This window comes from Branchiostoma floridae, chromosome 14 (genome assembly GCF_000003815.2).
Source record: "Branchiostoma floridae strain S238N-H82 chromosome 14, Bfl_VNyyK, whole genome shotgun sequence".
In the NCBI taxonomy this organism is placed as follows: Eukaryota; Metazoa; Chordata; class Leptocardii; order Amphioxiformes; family Branchiostomatidae; genus Branchiostoma; species Branchiostoma floridae.
Window position 1 is genome coordinate 13,025,615 of NC_049992.1, and position 18,979 is coordinate 13,044,593.

Genomic DNA, 18,979 nt, shown 5'->3' on the forward strand with positions numbered 1-18,979 from the left:
CATTTCCTCTGTTACCCTTCCTCACTTCCTCTTTTTCCTCAGAGTCCCTTCCCCCCTTGCAAAATTCACCTCTTCTCGCTACTCCTTGATGAAACTAGCAACCAGGGTTGTAGCCAGCCAGAAATCGTTATCCGTCCCCCAGATTTTGGATGGCTTTGGCACAGCGTTCCTAGGGGGGTCCGGGGGCATGCTCCCAAGGAAAATTTTGAGATCTAGACCTTCTGAAATGCTATTTCCTACATTTTTAGGGTTAAATTTTGCTCACAGAGGACTGAGTGGGCAAATTTTTTTTCCGTCTCCAGCTGACTACAACCCTGCTAGCGACCATTACTTACCAGCCATGTCCGTGAGTCTGGCCTGGGCCCCAGCCAGGTCCTTCCTCAGCCCCTCAATCACGTCTTCTTTCACCTTGATCTGCTGTTTACAATCAGCCACCTCTCGTCTGGAACACAAATGAGAAATCATGAAAACATTGTCAAATGTTACAAAAACCTGATGATAACTACCATTTGGACATTCTGAACATGCATCAAGTCATCCTGACATTGCACTAGAAGGAAAATTCTAACTTGAATACTAAATCAGTAAATGTAACATATAGAGAATACTGACATTACAAAAACACACCTAACACACACTACAGAGAGATTCATCACAATACAGGTCAAGTTCATGAACACCAACTAACAAAAGAAAAGAAAGAAAGCATCATTTGAAACTTAGTGACTTTCAGTAGTGTACGGTAACAGTTACATGTACAATAACAATTAAGAGTTGCCTCTCTAAGCAAAAATCCCCAAGTACAGCACATATTACATGTACTATGATGTAAGCGTGCCACCCACACTGGCTGAACTTGTTGATCACAGACACTCACCGTAACAAGGCAACCAGCTGCTCCAAGGCAAATATGTCGTGTTGGGAGGGAGGGATGTTAACCGGCTTTGGTGGCACCTTTGGTTTCTGTTGAGCCTCTGAAAACATGAAAAAACATGCTTAAGTCTAAAACCTAATACTTTGTAAAAGTATGACCTTTTCTCAGATCACTACTATGCAAATCACTAGTATTGGGCTACTTGTAGACATGGCACTCGGCTGTGTCATGTTAACTTGTTATCTTAAGTACACACACACATGTAAGTGCTACACAACTACTTTTGTCTATCAACAAATATTCCGAAGATAAAATGAATGTTACTAATCAATGCACGATTCTATTAAGAACAATGTTAACTAAAATCAGGTACCAAATAAGAAAAAAACTTATACACAATCTGTAAGAATTGACAGAGTATACAGAGAATTGCATTTTAAGATTTGCAATGAGGAAAGTTTACTACCTAGCAGTTTTGCTGCAATCATCCATGGAGGCAAAACAGGAAAGAAATCATCATTAGCAATCTAGTTTGGCAAAGATTATTGCAAACCTGTGCAGTATACAAATGCTAACCCATTACAGTTACAGTTACAGTGAAATACCAAACAACAGTACACTACTCTATGACAACAGTACAGCGCAGACCTACATGATGTAGGTCTGCTCTGAATGAGAAATCAGGTCTCAAAACAACACTTCAAGCTCTCAAGGACACTCCATGCAGCGCTGAGATGGTGGTTCATTTGAAAAGCACACACACAAAACAAATCCCCTACAAAGAGAAGACCCCAAAACCAATTCTCTTTGTCAAAAAATACAAAAACTAATCTTATTGTACGAATGAAAAAGTTTCCTTGACAAAATTACAAGATGGAAATCTTGGAGAAATATCCCAATCTGCCCAGCAGAGCAGTTCCCCAAACAGTTGGTGAACAAGGTCAGTGTACTGCCATTACTCTGCTATAAGGTATGAAAAACAAGGTAATCACCCACCAACGCACTATTAATGTGACCTGGCAAGACGCATTAAGGGATAACTATGCAAAGAACCTGCCTACAGTGACGACTACGAGACCATTGTACAACATGTAGGGTTCAGTCAATTGCCTTCCTGTGTCACTAGGCAAACCCCGAAAGGCAAACACAGAAAGCAATTACCTTCACTCATGTCCATGGTACACAAAGAAGTGGCACCTTAAGCCCTCAACAAATTTCACATTAATAAAGTAGGGCCTGGCACTTTGACTGTAAAGAGTTGTACGTGCTAACGGGCACCGACGCCCCATAGCCAAACAGTAGGCACATCGTTGTCAAGGTTCGAGACACGATAAGTTTGTTAGCTGACCAAGGTAGTTTGGAATGTACCACTCTGGCAGCTTCAGCCCTCTTTTCGTTACTTTTCCCTAATAATGCATTGTTTGTTATTCTATGTCAAAACCATCCAAACAAAAATAAACGTTAATCCTTTTTCTATGATTTTTCTGATGTGTTATACAACTGTAAATAATTGAGACTTTCTTACTTTTTGGAGATGGATGTGACTCAAGTAGTCATTCCCCTGGCTAAGGGCAAAGCGCACGCGTACAAAACGATAATGTGACACTTGCAGCTAACTCTGGATTAACAGGTAGTTTTTTTAACCTCCCCAGTCTATAACGTTTGTGTCAATTTCATTCACCTCTCAGCCCCCCACTGGCCTCCTGAAACCCAATGCTCCAGCTCCACTTCATGACCCTCGTCTGCTTTGAATGGTACACCCCCCTACTGCAATGGCTGAGCCCTCTACACAACTAGCACCACAATTGGATTGGGACACACAATATCTCTTCGTTGAAACGCGACACCTTCATGGCATATGATTCTAAAAACGAATTTGTAAATGAAAACCTTCATTCACACTTCTGCTATTCATAGACAAACAGGTGTAGCTTCCCAAAGAAAAACAAAGTACGGTATAGCAGATGCCATAATGGTAACGTTGAGCCATGAGCGTCCATGCGTAGTGTATGGTGTCGCCGGTATTTGGTCAACACACGTCGAGCCGGGTGGAAATAATAGAGGAGGGAGGGGGCAGGTGTACATGACAGGTGAGACTTGTTGTGACTGCATGTCTGGACATGAGTCACAATATCCACACTACAGCTCCCCATCTTGAAAGTAAAGCGAAAAATATCAGAGCTACTCTGATACCCTTGACATCCATAACTTGAAAAGCTTATCAACATACATAATATATGTTATGCCATTCCATAGATTTCATCAATGACAGGGTTTTTCTATGTCCAAGAATCTTAAGTCTAAGATACTTTACACAGTAATATCAAGTTTTCTATAGCAAGTCACTTGACATGTTCATGCAATTCAATGACTTTGCCAATTGTTTGACGCATCTAGCCAAGAAAACAAGACTAGTGTAACTTCCGAAAAAGCTTTCTGTAAGCTTCCTTCAGCTTCATGCATGTCCAGCTTCATGCAAAAACATCTCTTTGCATGTCATTGATTGTGTAACAAGTTGTCTTACCTGGTTTTGATATCGTTTTTTGTTTGGGCCGAACCTTAGGCGCACCACCTTGGTTTCCAACAAGGAAAAATCCAAAACAACAAAATTGTAATTCTCTCTACTATCTTTTACAATCACTGGGCATATATGAAGCCATGACCCTTGCTACAGACCACTTGCAGAAACAATAACTGAGGAAGACAAAGCCGGACATGCAATGTGCAAAAGCACTAGATCACTTGCAATTGTTCATCTGTAATGTTAACACCATGCCTAAAGGATGACAGTAGTGTCGATGCAGTTCTTGATGTTGGGAGAGAGAAGCACATGCTGCACTACGAACATACAGTATTATATTGAACAAGTAAGACGACATAGGAATGTAAGGACAATTTTCTTGAAAGAAAATTGGAGCAACAAAAACTATGATTTTCCAACATATTTCTTAACTATTTTTCAGACAGAAAAGTCACTTTTAAAGGCAAGATCCATGCTTTAGCAGCCAGGCATTTTAGTTATGCACATGCTGCATTGACATTAGACTAAGATGCTTATCAAGATGCAGTCACTTTTTGCTACTTCACTAGGCAGCTGAGGCATTTTAGTAATATACACAATGCTACAACATAAACAAAAGATACATTCGGTTAAGTTAATATCTACAGGTAACAAAGCTTCCAGCATCCAGTAAATAAGTTCATTTCTGGATCATGCTCTGTATCCTTTCATGCCGTTTTCACAAGAAACAGTACAATTTCTCTCCCTGAGTGAAAACAAATGTTACTCTGCCATCAGTCATTTTCAACTCTAGCATGTCTGTTACCATGGCAACAATAACAGTCCTCTTACCTTCCAGTTTCCTCTGCAGGTCGACCTTCTGTCCCTCCGCCTCCTTCAGCTGTTTGGATGTTGCCAGGAGACGCTCCTCCATAGCAACGATCGTCAGGGCGTGTTGCTTGACCTGCTCCCTGAGCGTGTCGGTCTCCTGGGACAGACCACGCCTCCTGTCCTCCAAGTCCTCCCGGAGAGTCCTCTGTTCCAGCTTGTTCCTCTGCTCCAGGTCTTCTATCTCCTGCCTCAACTTGGCCTACAGGAAGGGAAGGGATGTTAGAAATAAATGACCAAAAAGAAAACAGTTGTTTTCTTCAACTGACAAATGCCACGGTAGTTGGTTCGGAGCACTGCACAAGCCCAGCAAAACTCTGGAAGAAACATTTTGTTTAACAATTCTTGTCTGACCATGTATACTAAATATCAGTTCAGTTCAGTTTTCAAAAATTTGATTCAACAAAGCCAGAGCTGTACCCAAAATTTTCGCCATTTAAGTTTTAACAACCACAGAATATGCTCACAGAGACCTACTGTATCTGTTTGTTTGTTAATGTACGTGACTGTTTACAAAATAGATCATGACCTACTTGCATTTGGTACAACCTGATCAGCTGAAACTGTGACAAATATATGACTTTGCCAAAATTGAATAATTTTGTCTATTAACTGGGAAATTAGAAGATGTGATACACAAAGGAGAATGCATACACATGTAAAATGGAATATTTGGTAAAGACCTTGAACAATATCTTTTGAAAATTTTTCCCTTACAGAAGCAAAGACCATGTGCCCACCTCAAGCTGCTTGTACTCCTCCAGTTTATCCAATGCCTCCTGAGCAGCAGCTCTGGTCTCCTTCTCTTCCTCCTGTCTTTTCAGGAACGACTGAAGGAGAGAAAAATGGGATACACTATTGTCATTACAATCACCTAAAGCCAACAACAGTGATCATGCCCAAAAGATGACCTACATTGCAACTCAAGGCAAATTCTAATTCTAGATAGGATTGTAAAGAATAAGAATAGATTTGACAGCAACAGACTACCTGGAACCCTTCTTAGATCAGAGACAAATTTAAGACTCTATTAAGGCTCTAGTAAAGCCTCCTCTTTGAGGCATTGACATGCATCTGTATCATGTGCACATGAGCTATCTATTATAGGATAAACACTGTATAAAGGACAGCACTCAACACAAACAAGATCTAGATAATGTCTTCTACCATTGGATAACAACAGTTTACAATCATTGTTTCCTGAACAGATCTAAGGAAACTCTGTTTGTTGACTTGGTGTCCATTTCAAGGTATGAAAAGTTGTGAAAACATGAAAATGTCCATCCAAGCATGCGAAGTTGCCATAGAAATGGAGTCAGGACGCACCCTCAATCTTTTCTGTTTTGTGTAGTTTCAGTTCACTGCAGTTCTTTTCAATCAATTGGAGGGAAACAACAATTGAGACTTCTTACCAAACGTCTTGCTTTTACAGAAAGTTTTGGAGACCGTGAAAACCATAGCACAGCTTTCTTTGGAGTTAAGCACATTTACTCCTTCAACCACTACATGAGTCTATCTCAATTTCATCCCACAAGACATGCCACAAAACAACCTGAATGGCCAGAGTTTGTGATACATAGAATAATGGTAGCTTCAATCCTATGTGAAAGTGTTGTTATCAATTGACTCAGTTGAATAGCCTTCCAAAGAGTCTACAAAGAGAACATGACATACATGTAAGATGCATTACTTTGTGCTAATCACAAAGAGGATTAGCAAAATACAGCTGTACGAGTTTACAGACAACTGTTGTACGCACCACTCTGAGTTCCTCCATGTTGTTGTTGGCTTCGTCCAGTTTCTGTCTCTCCGCCAACACGGCCTGCGCCCGTCGCTCCGCCTCTGCTTCCCGCAACTCGTCCAGCGCCTTACGTAGCTTCTCTTCATCCTCCAATCGCACCTGCAGTATTTGTTATAGACTATGAGAACCCTCATTTCCTCTTACATTTTTGTAATACTCGTACAGCTTGATTCTGTTGTGTTAAGACATTATTCTACAATTATTCAAGTATCAGTTCTGCTATAAAGGGAAGACATTCTACTAAAGTACCACTACCAGCCAAGCCAAATGAAAAATTGAGTGGAGCTTCAACCATTCTTGCATGTACCAAATATAAATGAAAAATTTGGTAATCAAAAACATTCTGCTATGTAACATCCATTGGCATAATACCGGTCGGTTTACTGCAATTTCTCAAGCAATGCTAATTTGGCAAATGATCAACGCATCATTTTCTCCAGTTACATGTTGCTGTTACAGCTTACCTTTGCCACTTCTTCTGTGTAAATTATTTTGTCTCTCTGGTCCTGCTAAAAACATAATATCGTAATTGGAACACACCGCGGAATTGCACGGAGAACGGGCGCGTGGTTGGAAGGGGGTGCACTATACCGGTCGAACGAAACACGGCACAATTAACTGCCGCTATGTACCTTTATTCATCCTCTGTTGTTCCTTTCTTTCCTGTTAGTAGTTGCACAAAACAAAAATCTGCATAAGCATACAAAAAGCCATGAGAAAATGGGCGTATACTGACAAGAATTTTCATTTAATTTTGGTCCGTCACAACCGCTATGACGTAAAACTTTACTGCTGGCCGTAGCATTGAAAATGGCGGGAAAATGGCGGCGTACGTTCAATTTGACCCATTCAGCCGTAGATCCGGGCGATAATGCAACGGTTCCTCACACTTTTACTCGAGTTGTAGGTCACCAAAAGAAATTCAAGATTGCTGTTGAATCATGCTCGTCTTGTGCCGTGAGCACATGTGATTATTATCTACAAATCTGGCGATGAACGTGACAGTGTGTTTGTCCCACGACGAGCTCGCCTGCCCCGAAAATGACCTGAAAACTTTTGGCCTTGTTGTCTTTGAATGCATTGTTATCGATGCTTTGTAAATTATGTATTGGACACCTAGATGTCTGAAGTGTGCACACCTCAGAAATAACTATTGTTGCATGTGTAGATCTCTTTAAGTTCCACTATTTTTAATCGACCGGTATAAGGCTTATGACCGGTATTATGCCAATGCATGTTATATACCAAACTTACTTTTCAAGTTATCTTAGAAAACACAATTGCCTGTAATGTAAGAGAGTTTCGTATTGAATTTCCCTTTTACCATTTTCTGTTGACTCATTTCATGAGTCCCTGACTAAACACCAAACCTACCTTTGCAATGGCATCAGCCAAGTCTTGCTGATGCTGCATTCGGAGCTCTGACAGCCGCTCTGAGAGGTCGCCCTTGTGCTGAGCCTCAAGGTCACGGATATGGGACCTCATTTTCTCCATCTCCTTCAGTTCAGCCTCAAGTTTCTTCCACAGGTTGTCAATGTGCTTAGCTGAGACTGTGGTAATGAAAAAGACATATGAGTCTATGTCTTTCAAAAATCTCAACAACAGGGATCAATATGTAGAGGAAAGAATGAAGAATTTGGAATGTGATGTCTTTTCAGTTTGACTTTGACAGTTGCATACACATTCTTTTCCAAATAATGTTTTTTGTAAGCCGTAGTGCCAGGTTTCAAACTGCCGCTGCGTTCACTATGACGTTAAAGGAATTTGATTTGGTTACTTGGAGGCATGAATATAGAACTGAAAGTCTGAATTGTAAGATTTGATGTTCGCTAACATCAAAAGGGCGTCTACTTTGGACAAACACCTTATTATGGTAGAATGTAATCAGGAACTGTATTTGGTGTAACTGGTGTCACAAGCATTAAACATAAGATTCAAGCAGAAATGTTGTGCATCCAGCACCTACATACCTTCATCTGACAACTTGACGTTACATCCGGCCTTCTCCAGGGCGCTCTCGATCTCTTGTTGCCATGACAACTCGGCATTGAAAAAGTTCAAGGCGGCGTCCTTCACCCACTGCACGTTGTCATCCACGGAGAGTGACTGAAGAACGCGCAGCTCTTGTTTCAACATGTTTGCCGAGCGACCCTTGTCACGTAGACGGCACTGTAGAGGAGATGTGCAACAAGAATGTTAGACTCTGTGTGTGTGTATGGTTTGACCAAGTTTAATGGTAAAAATTGCTTATTTTACTCTACTCTCCTCCCCTTTCTGTTGCATACCATCCATAATGTTCCATCTTTTTTTGGTAAATTTAGTGCATCATGCTTTTTTAACAGGTAATTTTTAAGTTTCAGTTGATGACAAATTTTATGAAAAATAGAGTTTTAGAGCCTAGTTGAAAATAGGCAGACAAACCTCATTTGATATAAAGAACTGACCAAATTCAATATAACATTAAAAACCTGGATTAGAAATTTTTGCAAACAACAGAGATCTTGCAAACAACCAAACAACGTCACAAAGCCTTGTCAAACTTACCTCCGCCTCGCTAAGATGCTGCCTGAGTGCCTTGGCGCTCTGCTGAGACTCCTTCTGAGACTCCTCGGACAGCTTGAGCTGGTCCTTCATGTCTCGCACCTTGTTCTGGAACTGGGTCCTGTCCTGGATGATGTTCCTCATCTGATCTATCACCTGGTTGTCGTCAACCTATGGAAAAAACAAAAAGAAATTCTGTTTCTGGGCTATTCTGTTGACAGTTCAGGGCAAGGTGTACATAGCCTACCATCCTCTGTAGTGATCCAGCAAAAGTATTGAGCCAGTCAAATGAAAAATAATCAGTGACCCAGTGAAAGTATTGAGCCAGCAGTCACTACGGAGGATGGTACTCAGGCTAAGCTGTACATGCATGTGCAAGTTTTTTTTTTCTTTCAAACTGAAAGGGTGGAGTACTGGATGTTAAATACATTAAGAATTAAAGGACAGACATTTTGCAAATGCCAACATCCTTCTGTGACCTTCCAGGGGGCAATCAGAACCTGCTATGGAATGATGCTGAAAGGTCAGTGTTAGCACTGTGGAAGGCAATACAGAGTGACATGGTGAGGAAAACAGTTTACACATTGTCCTAAAGTGACTTTGGAAAGTATGTTGCTCAAGACAGTGCCGTTTTGTTCATGGTGATCCTAAAGTGATACAATGTATGTGTATAGTGAATATCAAGTATTTCTATAGCAGAAGACAATATAACCATTATGGCCATATGGAAAATGTAGATGGAGACTGCAAACATACCTCATAGTGATAAAACTTGAGTCACGGGTAAGTTTGAAAAAGTTAGTCAATAGTAAGTCGTCACATATAAAATATCATCTATGGTCGAGGTTACAAACAACGAAACACAGGGATATTCAGATTTATGACAATTGCAGACTTATGTTGATAGAAAATTAAAGTCAAAATGACTCATTTTCTGTTGCAAATTTTCCAACAAGACTTCAAATCGGATAAATTACCTCATCATCTTCTTCTTCCCCCTTGCAGCAGAAAGACCAATAAGTTGTCAGTTTTGTTATGAGATTCAAGGTGCAAGCTGAATTAGAGTCATAGTATCTGTCTTCAGTTTAGTTGATTGGTGAGCAATTGGGAAAATGGTGCAGGTTTTGGCACACAACATGTTTGAAATGGTGCCATACAGTTTTGTGCACTTAAAGTCGTGATAGGACTATAAATACGACTCCCTGAAAACATCTCTTCTCTATGATTTTCATAAACCTACAGTGCCTGTCATTTTATTTATCAGTGGTGGATGAAAGGAATTTCCAATTTTACCTCCTCTTCCTCATCATGCTAGTTGTGGGAACACAAACAAAAACAAACATTTTGTTTCAAAATGGTTGCAATTTTGGTATAAAAAACCACCAACCACGAAAAACACAGGAAAACAAACAGACAGACCAGGGCTCTAGCCAGCTCGACATTTTTTTCCGTCAGCCAATTCCCATTGTCGCGAAAACACTATTCCAGGAGTTAGAGAGACTGAACTGAGACCTTGAAAAACGGATTTAATGAGATTATCGTATGCCAAAGGGCACCGACACACATTATCAACAACCATAACAATAGCAAAACAAACAGTGTGTGGCTTCTACGGCCGTGGACGGCGTCCCCACGCAGCCTGTAGCTTCCACCAAGGAGCTTTTATCAGATTTTTGTCCGTCAAAGTTGACGGATTGGTTTTAAAAATTTTCCGTCACACACAGCAAATTTCCGTCCATTGACGGAAAAACGGACGCTGGCTAGAGCCCTGAGACAGACTGACAGACAGTGGTTGTCATTTTGGTATGAAAAACCACCAACCAGGAAAAACACAGGAAAACAAACAAACAGACAGATGGTGGTTGTACAGTTGACAGATTTTGGTATGAAAAACAACAAACAAACAAACAAACAGACAAATAGATATACAGTACCTCCTCATCAGGAGAGGCGATGCCAGGTGCGGAGTAGGTGACCTGGATGATGCGGCTGCGGAAGCGGTCCAGCCGCGCCTGCGCCTGCTCCAGGTCCACCCGCAGCAGCCGCTCCGAGCGCTGCACGTCCAGGAACTGGGCCTTCGCATGCTCCATCTGGGCGCGGGAAGTCTTGGCATTCTGGAGGAGGAGAAAAATGTCTTCATAAGGAACACACGTTGATGAAGGTTAGATATCCAGGTAATAAGATACGACAAAAAGCAGTTACTCAAGCAAATGATTTTGGAAACGGTTAGACGTTTCAGACAGCCATCTGGTGTCTTTCATCGGTGATATTGGATAAATCTTGCTGGAGATAGTTTATACATCCTAGTTGTGAATTGATATACAAAAGAGATCTAGTTGGAGAACAGGTTTATAAGGAACAATTTCGCAAATGCTGCAAATGACATGTCATCAGTCAGAGAAGTTAGCCATCTTGAACTACTTTGAATGATGTTCCAGTCTTTAGAAATATGACATAACTTCACCTTGTATTTGTGTTGCCGACCAAAACTGACATCTCATACTCAGTGGTTCTAACTGTTCCTCTCAGAATAATGCCAGGGTCTGGCTGTACATACCAAAATCAAATTAAGCTGTTCATATTATACTAGAAAAACACCCCAAGAAATCACCCACCTCCTTCTCCTCTGACAACAGGATCTTGACCCGGTCTAACTCATCCTTCAGTGTCTTCTTGGTGTCGTCTCCATCCTTTGCCTTCTTCTCACTGTTCCTCAGTTTCTGTGGTGATAAAATGGGACAGTTTTTGGTCAATCATAGAATCCCAAATGCTATCTTTTTTGCCTACATTCTCTTTGTACTGTATTTGTATCTCATGGACAAAGCATGGATTATAAATCAAGTGAGCCATAGTGTTCTTATTTTTTGTAGCTATGCAATACAGGAATGATACGGTCATCTCATCATGTTTAATCGAGAGTTATGTTACCAACATTCAATGCTATAACACTACATACCACTCTCAGAGTTGCCAACTCCTTCTCCTTTGCTGTCAAAGCCTCTTCAAAATTCTTGGTCTCACGCAGTCGGGAAAACTGAAATACAAACCAAACAGAATCCGTTAGACCAAGTAGCTCATAAACATCACAATCTGACATTGATTTTAAAATCTATTTAATATATTTTAATACCTTAAAAGGTTGAACAAATCTTAATACCTTAAAAGGTTGAACAAATCATCTTTTCTCTATGACTTTGTGGAAACCTGTTTTGTACAGAAGGGTTGTATCAACATGAAAAATATGGTAACCTGCTAAGCAATGATTAAAAAAATGATGTTACACAAAAGGCGTTTGAAAAGTTTTAAAAATAACTTACCTTTGCAGACATAGCAGCTAATTGCACATCTTTATCCTTGACATCCTTCTTCAGTTTGTCTGTCTCAGCCTTCAGTTTATTGATGGCGACCTCCTTGTTGGAGAGGTCCCTCTGCAGGGAGGTCACCAGTCCCTGCGTCATGCTGTAGTCCTTGCGTAGCTTCCCGTTCTCCGTGATGAGCCTGCCAATCTCTCGCTCCTTCTCTGACAACTCGCTGTGGAGGGTGGAGGTGCTTCCCATGCCACTGCTGATGTGGGACAACTGTGGGGGAAAAACAACGTAAAAATCTGTCAATGATAGGTCTCTGCAATCACCAATGTCATGGTAGCTAATAGAGTGACAACTAGGAAAGCTTAGTTATTCTAGTCACTACAATAACTAAGCTTTCCTTCTACAATAAACATTCAAGTACAAGATTCAACTGTTATAAATAAGTTTATCCTACATACACCTTCCTTTCACTGCTACCTGTACATGTTTTAAGTCAATCATAAATGCACACTTCTTTTGGATTTATCTATTTGTTTAATAACAGTACAGTGTAAAAGGCTAGAAATAGTCAACTAATTTAACAGCTATACAGAAGGTTAGATACATGCAGCAAAGGACATCAAAGGGAAAATACTGACACCTGAAAGTGAAAGTATTTCCTGACCTGGTCTTTTAAAGCCTTGACCTCAGACTTCCTCTGTTCCACCTCGTTCTCCAGCAGCAGAAGTTTCTGGGTGACCACAGCGTCTCCCTGTCCGGACTCCTTAGCCTTCCGCAGTTCTGTGTGCAGCTGGGAGACCTCGTTACGCAGCGAGTCGATGATGGTGTCCTTCCTCCTACACTCACCCTCAAACACGGCCAACCTGCTGATCTCATCACCCATACGCAGAATCTTTTGTTCCTGTTGGTACAAATCTATTGTTAGCAAGACAATGGCACAATTCTAATGTTAGCGAGATAATGGTACAAATCTAACGTTAGTGAGACAAGCCTTTCTTTTGGCACCCTGTTGAGAACAATCATAGCAGCTCTTAAAAATGATTGTCTCCTTTTGATAATTCCTTTTTCACAAATAGAAATCAGGGTTGGACAAGTTTTCTAGAATTCACTTGTCCTATTGGGCAAGTGCATAAAAAATTTACTTGCCCGAACCAGCTTTTCCCTTGCCTGAAATTTCAATGACATTCTTCTAAAATAGAATGATGTATTTTGACTTCCATCGATGGAATTCTTGTTATTGACTCTGTTTTTCTATGTTGACCAATGCTTGATGTCATGAGTGTGAAAAGTAGCAGGTATATCAAAATCTTATTCAATGGAAAAAATCTAACTTGCCTGGTTGGGCAAGTGGGGTAGGTCATGCACATGCCCGATCGGCATTTTCACTTGCCCGGGACAATAGGGCTAGTGGACTTGTCCAACCCTGGAAATTAGATGCACGTACATGGCAATACATACTATAGATAAGAATAGCAACTGTTGTATATTACAACTGTAGATTGTAGTTTAGGAGCATGCAGGTTTAAGTTTGGTTCAAATCAAATCAAAAATTCACCTTGTCCTGCAGTAGTGCAGGGGAGACGTCTGGGGTGGGAGAACCACTGACTCCATTTCTGCCTACCCAACTTCCTGAAATGGCTACAGAGGGGGAAAAGATAGTGGTTAGGATATAGCATGGTGGCTCAAGAACTGTAAGTGTAATCTAGAAACTGATAGACTATATTTGATGACAAACTCCTTGTCTATTAAAGAAATAACATTTGACAAGGTATTGAAAATTTCTTTACAACGAAGATGAAACACTTTTTTAAGAATGTGATGTAAATTGTGTATCATAGACCCTTACTTCTGTGAGGCATCGGAGGACTGCTCTTGGGCGTGTTTGGGTCGCTGAGACTGGCCCCAAAACTGCCTCTCCTGGCACCGGCACTCAGGGGGCGGGACTTCTGTGGGGGGTGGGGCAGTACCGGGGACCCTGAAAAATAAGGTAGACAGTTACAACATATAGTACGATGGTGACCTGGAAACTGTGGCTATCAATCATTGAACTTAAACATAATCATAATGCTATGACATATTTGATATTTTTTATTTTTGAGTCACACATCCTTTCCAAAGTGTTTGCCATGTGTGGTCATTCTGTGCTATATTTACCTGACCAAGCCCATACCAAGCTAGGTGCAGTACTGGTGGTTGTAGGTAGGAGATATTTACCTGAACCAGCCCATGCGAAGCTGGGTACAGTAGTAGTACTGTAGGATATATCATATATTTACCTGACCCGGCCCATGCAAAGCTGGGTACAGTAGTAGTAGGATATATCATATATTTACCTGACCCAGCCCATGGAAAGCTGGGTGCAGTATCGGTAGGATATATCATATATTTACCTGACCCAGCCCATGGAAAGCTGGGTGCAGTATTGGTAGGATATATCATATATTTACCTGACCCAGCCCATGCGAAGCTGGGTACAGTAGTAGTAGCTGTAGGCAGGTAAGGCAGCTGTGTCTGTGAGGAGGAAGCAGGTCCAGGAGTCTGCAGGATGGTGATAGGAGCACTCCAGGCTGGACGCTGCTGGACAGGTGGATAGTACACCTGTATAACAGAGGGGACGGAAGGGTTGATATCAAGGAACAATCAATCAATCAATCAATCAATGTTTCCTATAATGCTACAACCTTCCATATTTCTACTTGATTGCAAACTCCTTCCGCATTTAACATATCATCTCCTTCAGATAATTACAATCTCCAGATTTGCATTATTTGTATTAAAAAATAGCGCAAAGAAATAAGGGCAAAGCTAGTACCACTAGTATTTAGTGCAGAAGTTTAACCCATCCTTAGCACTAGCGTACAGGCCCTAGGGGCATTCCATTATTATTGAACAGGGGGAGAGGATCCAATACTAAACAACAGCTAGTGAAATATGCTTTTTCTACACATTAGGTGTTTCTTTAAGTTGACTCACCCTGTTCTGACTTACCCTATGTTGATACTGCAGGCATGGAAAGAAAAGAGTGGAGGCAGGTGTGAGATTTAGATCATTATGAAATTGTACAATCCAAGGCAGGACAAAGGAAAAGTGAAATGTAGACAAGGTAAACAAAATACAGACATCAACGTTCAAGGAAAATACAGACATCAACGTTCAAGGAGGTTGAAACAATTAGAGAACAATTAAGAGTGTGAAGCTAAGTATTTCCTTCAGAAGGATAAGTACTGAAAATACTTTGTTGCCATACTACCAGAAGGCATCCCAACAATTCAAGATCCCTTCCTCTTAAGTGAGAAAATTGTTATCTTATGAAATATTTATCAAGCAGTTTGGGGCTATTTTGTTCTCAAAGATTATAGACTTCCATGGAACTAAATAAGGCAACCTGCAATTAGAGCCCATTTATGAAGAATTGCTATCAAATTTGAATCCAACGGCCGTATAAATAATACAAAAACAAACTGACTCTTTAAACGCCGTCGACTATTTTTAGTGAATTCTGGCACCTTTTCCAACTTAGCTTTCAAAAAGGTGCAGAGATATTTGTAAATCGAAGCTCAGAGGCGAAGGATCATATTGAAATAGAAGCATGAGAAAGTTACAAATGAGACCTAAGAATGTGAGGTATGAAAAGATCACCAGACTTGTGTACATGTATACCAGTATGTTGTGATTTCACATTCTTGACTCGAGTCATACCTGGGGTGCATCCTCCACCACCAGCTCATACGGCATTCCTCCGAACCCAAACTGGATCATGTCTCCAGGCGCCAGGCGCACGGCAGCGTTCTGGATACGGCAGTCGTTCACGTACGTCCCCTGGACCGTGTTCAGGTCCTGCAGCACAAAGCAGTTCTCGACATCGCTGTATTCGACAACGGCGTGCTGGCGCTCTACGCTCTGGGCCTGAGACAAAGACAAAATGTTGACAGGTTACAACGTTGTACAGGACAGGTTCTTTTTAATTTCTGGTGCTGTCATTCAAAAACAGTTGTTGTTCTAGTCACCATGGTTATACTAATAACACCCAGAAGCATCTTAAACTCAAGATGGAATCCTAAGTGACCAAAATTAAAATTTGTACTAATTAGTCAAGGAAGAGCTCAGAGGAAACTTTTTGTGCTGGTCCCTTATCCATTATTTATCTGCTCTAATGGTTTACACTATTACAGGTCTATGTATATCAAAACCTTCTGTATATATACATGCAAAAATGTATCATAGAATAAAGCATACTTGATCTATTTTATTTCAGAATGCTTAAGAATCAACAAAACATCTACAAACATTTATCTAAATAAAACCTAAAGTTTGCTGAAATCTTTATCTGTAATGATACTTACTTGTCCAGCTACTACTAAGTTTTCCCAATCAATCAATTTAATAAATTAGACGAGGCTACCCTTTGTTCTGAGCTCTAGCTCTGTGCCTGAGGGGTCATGCAATGGAGTTTCAAAGGAGCAAACAATGTACATAAAGTCACGGCTTGTTAGGTTCATTGAATGGCAATAAGCCAATAATCATGGGGACGCTGTCTGGGCAGTTTGAATTGGTAGGAAGAATGGTTACTGAGAAATTGTACTGCCTCAAGACAGGTTGAAACTGTAACAGTTTTGTTGTTTCAATCAAGAACAAGCCTTTATTGCTGACTTGCTGTAATAGCAGATGCATATGATTTAGAATCATTTATAATAGGACAAGTTGTCCTATTCAATTGATAACAGTTTTTTAGTGACTGTTGTCAACAGTCACTAAAAACTGTTATCAATTGAATCTTTCAAAAAAGACCATGGAGAGGCCCATACAAGAAAAAGAGAAAAGTTGCTCCCTGCACAACACCTCCAAACACACCTGTTTTAATATACTCTTGCTGTCTCTCTCCACACCATGATTAATATATTAACCTTTTTGACACTGAGCTTCCAACGACCTGTCAGTTAGCCATTGTTCAGCTACAACATGTAATATTACTCCTGACCAGTATGGCAGTCTTACCAGTCTCCAAACAAATCTTTACAGAATAAACGATGGGTGAAATTGGTTTTAACCGTCTGCTACAAAGAGCTGGCATGTTGGCATGATGCTTTTGTAACCTAATTGTCAAGCATCAACCATTCTTTATCACAGTACTGTGACCCCATGGATGCTGATGCCAAAATATGTCTGAACATTAGCAAGGTGTGAAAAGATCATTTCAACAGGCAGATAACAGTTATTCTTAACCACTTACTATTAAAAATAGATACCCGGTAAAAGTTACTACTATGAATAAAGATTTATATTTTGTAGGTTGGCAGAAAATGTTCAATATTATGATACATATAGATGTAACTAATGCTACATTCTATTTTGAAGGGAGAGTATACTAAACTGTGTGGGGAACTTATCTCATCCTGGTACAACATTCCGTACCTACTGCCATGGTGTAAGCAAGGTGGTTTAGTAACACAAGGTACAACCAAGCCTGTTTTTAAACGTTGTACATGTGTACATACAATTTGCTTTCACCTTAAATCTTCTACACACTTTCAAAAACAAGTAACTCATTCGTCATTCCTTACGTTTGCAAACAGCACACGAACCATACAAGCTTTAAATCCCTATTTCTAGGGTGCTTGACCCTAATTAATCGCACTTTAGGACTGCAGGTGGTGCTATTTAAACATTGCTTGTTTACAAACTGTGTGCAATTGAGACTTATTACATTTAGTATTATTTACACTTTTAAAGACCAACATAGTCTGCCAGACTGGGAGAGAAATCTAAAGTACCTGTATCTAAAGTTGTAACACTTTGGTTTTGACAGTCTGGTGAATGGGGAATATTCCTTTTGCAAATGGAATGGAATGTGCAATGTATCTAAATTAAAAGCCCTAGACTCTAGAGTCAAGCTAGTGAAAAGTTGTTCTGTTGCCCAAACCTTGTTAACAACCGTACAGATTAATTATTCATGCCTAATGGCAAACTGTGTCCTTCTGATCCCAGCTGCAGTCTACAAATGGAACAACCCTTTTAACTTTGGCGTAACCACTCCTGGGTTGCTAAGCAACTCAGAGATTTAGTGCACTGACTTTGCTTGGCATATATACAGCTACAAGATGTAAATCCCTTTGAGTGCTTTCAAGGTCGCAAATAGAAAAATCTGCTCCAGAACTTGATCTCCCAGAGCCTTTAGCTATGGTACACAATAGAATATTATAGATCATGCTGTAACATGTGCTTCTTTCATGTTAGTGATGGGTAAATACATGTAGAGCCAGACATGACTTTAGTGGACAGCCTTTTGAGGTACCAGAGTTGCACAGCTGGTGTGTTACGCCGAAGCCAGACTATATTTCATTTGCTCCATCCATCTATTGTAAAGTTGTCAAGACTTTGGTGGAGGCCTGTGGTTCTGAGCTTTACAGTTTAGATTAAAAAACATATGACGGCCATTTTCTCTCATGTAATTTTTCTTTAAGAATAAAGGAGCATATAATCCTGCTTACTCAACGTCTAATAAGTTCAATATCAAAACATGAAGTTGAATCAAGTAAAACATCATATTTCGATATTGCTTTAGGTCCAAAAAGGCTAAAAATGAGGTTATACATGGGAGTGCAGTTCAACAATCTGTCTTTTGGAGGGGATCATGTCATTTTAAGCTGCTTTCAGTTTCACCTATGGGAGAGCATGTTTAAGAGCCAATCAGTTACTTGGAACCGTCTGAGTGGGGAACTGGGGGTGATCCATTATGCTTAGCAAAATTCACACTTTCTTCCCCTCCTTTCGATGACAAATGTTACAGTATGACTATAAGACTTGAACGCTACCACAAACCTTGAAACCACATGCGACCGAGAAGGCAACGCCTTAAAAAGTTAATGTTGGGAATAAACTTTTTGAAAAGCTATTTTAATAGCAGTCAAACAAGTTGCCAACTTTAAGATAATGAATATAATTTGGTATGTTAATGATCAAGGCATGATGATAAGGCCCAAATCTGTCAAGCAGTTGGCACCTTATGATCACCTGTATTCAGGTGCGAATCAATTTTCACACTGTTGACATTGTCCATGAAATTACAA

The 18,979-nt window shown here is 40.3% G+C and overlaps 1 protein-coding gene across 5 annotated transcripts in view; it reads right to left on the minus strand.

The window, feature by feature from the left end:
- LOC118430303 (forkhead-associated domain-containing protein 1-like) overlaps nt 1-18,979 on the minus strand; it is a 33,179-nt gene that overhangs the window by 13,582 nt on the left and 618 nt on the right. Inside the window, exons 2-20 of one of the 5 annotated variants that reach the window (XM_035841049.1) lie at nt 15,612-15,818; nt 14,886-14,912; nt 14,360-14,510; nt 13,759-13,887; nt 13,468-13,550; nt 12,577-12,813; nt 11,922-12,182; nt 11,561-11,638; nt 11,220-11,324; nt 10,539-10,718; nt 8,608-8,775; nt 8,034-8,232; nt 7,438-7,613; nt 6,022-6,162; nt 5,003-5,092; nt 4,227-4,464; nt 1,341-1,352; nt 878-974; nt 336-442 (exon numbers count right to left, since the gene is read on the minus strand). In XM_035841049.1, the coding sequence (XP_035696942.1) occupies nt 336-442; nt 878-974; nt 1,341-1,352; nt 4,227-4,464; nt 5,003-5,092; nt 6,022-6,162; nt 7,438-7,613; nt 8,034-8,232; nt 8,608-8,775; nt 10,539-10,718; nt 11,220-11,324; nt 11,561-11,638; nt 11,922-12,182; nt 12,577-12,813; nt 13,468-13,550; nt 13,759-13,887; nt 14,360-14,510; nt 14,886-14,912; nt 15,612-15,818 (2,686 nt within the window). Of the gene's footprint in view, nt 1-335; nt 443-877; nt 975-1,340; nt 1,353-4,226; nt 4,465-5,002; nt 5,093-6,021; nt 6,163-7,437; nt 7,614-8,033; nt 8,233-8,607; nt 8,776-10,538; nt 10,719-11,219; nt 11,325-11,560; nt 11,639-11,921; nt 12,183-12,576; nt 12,814-13,467; nt 13,551-13,758; nt 13,888-14,126; nt 14,166-14,359; nt 14,511-14,885; nt 14,913-15,611; nt 15,819-18,979 lie in introns of those variants that run through there. The other 4 variants (XM_035841051.1, XM_035841052.1, XM_035841050.1 and 1 more) reach the window with 4 other exon arrangements.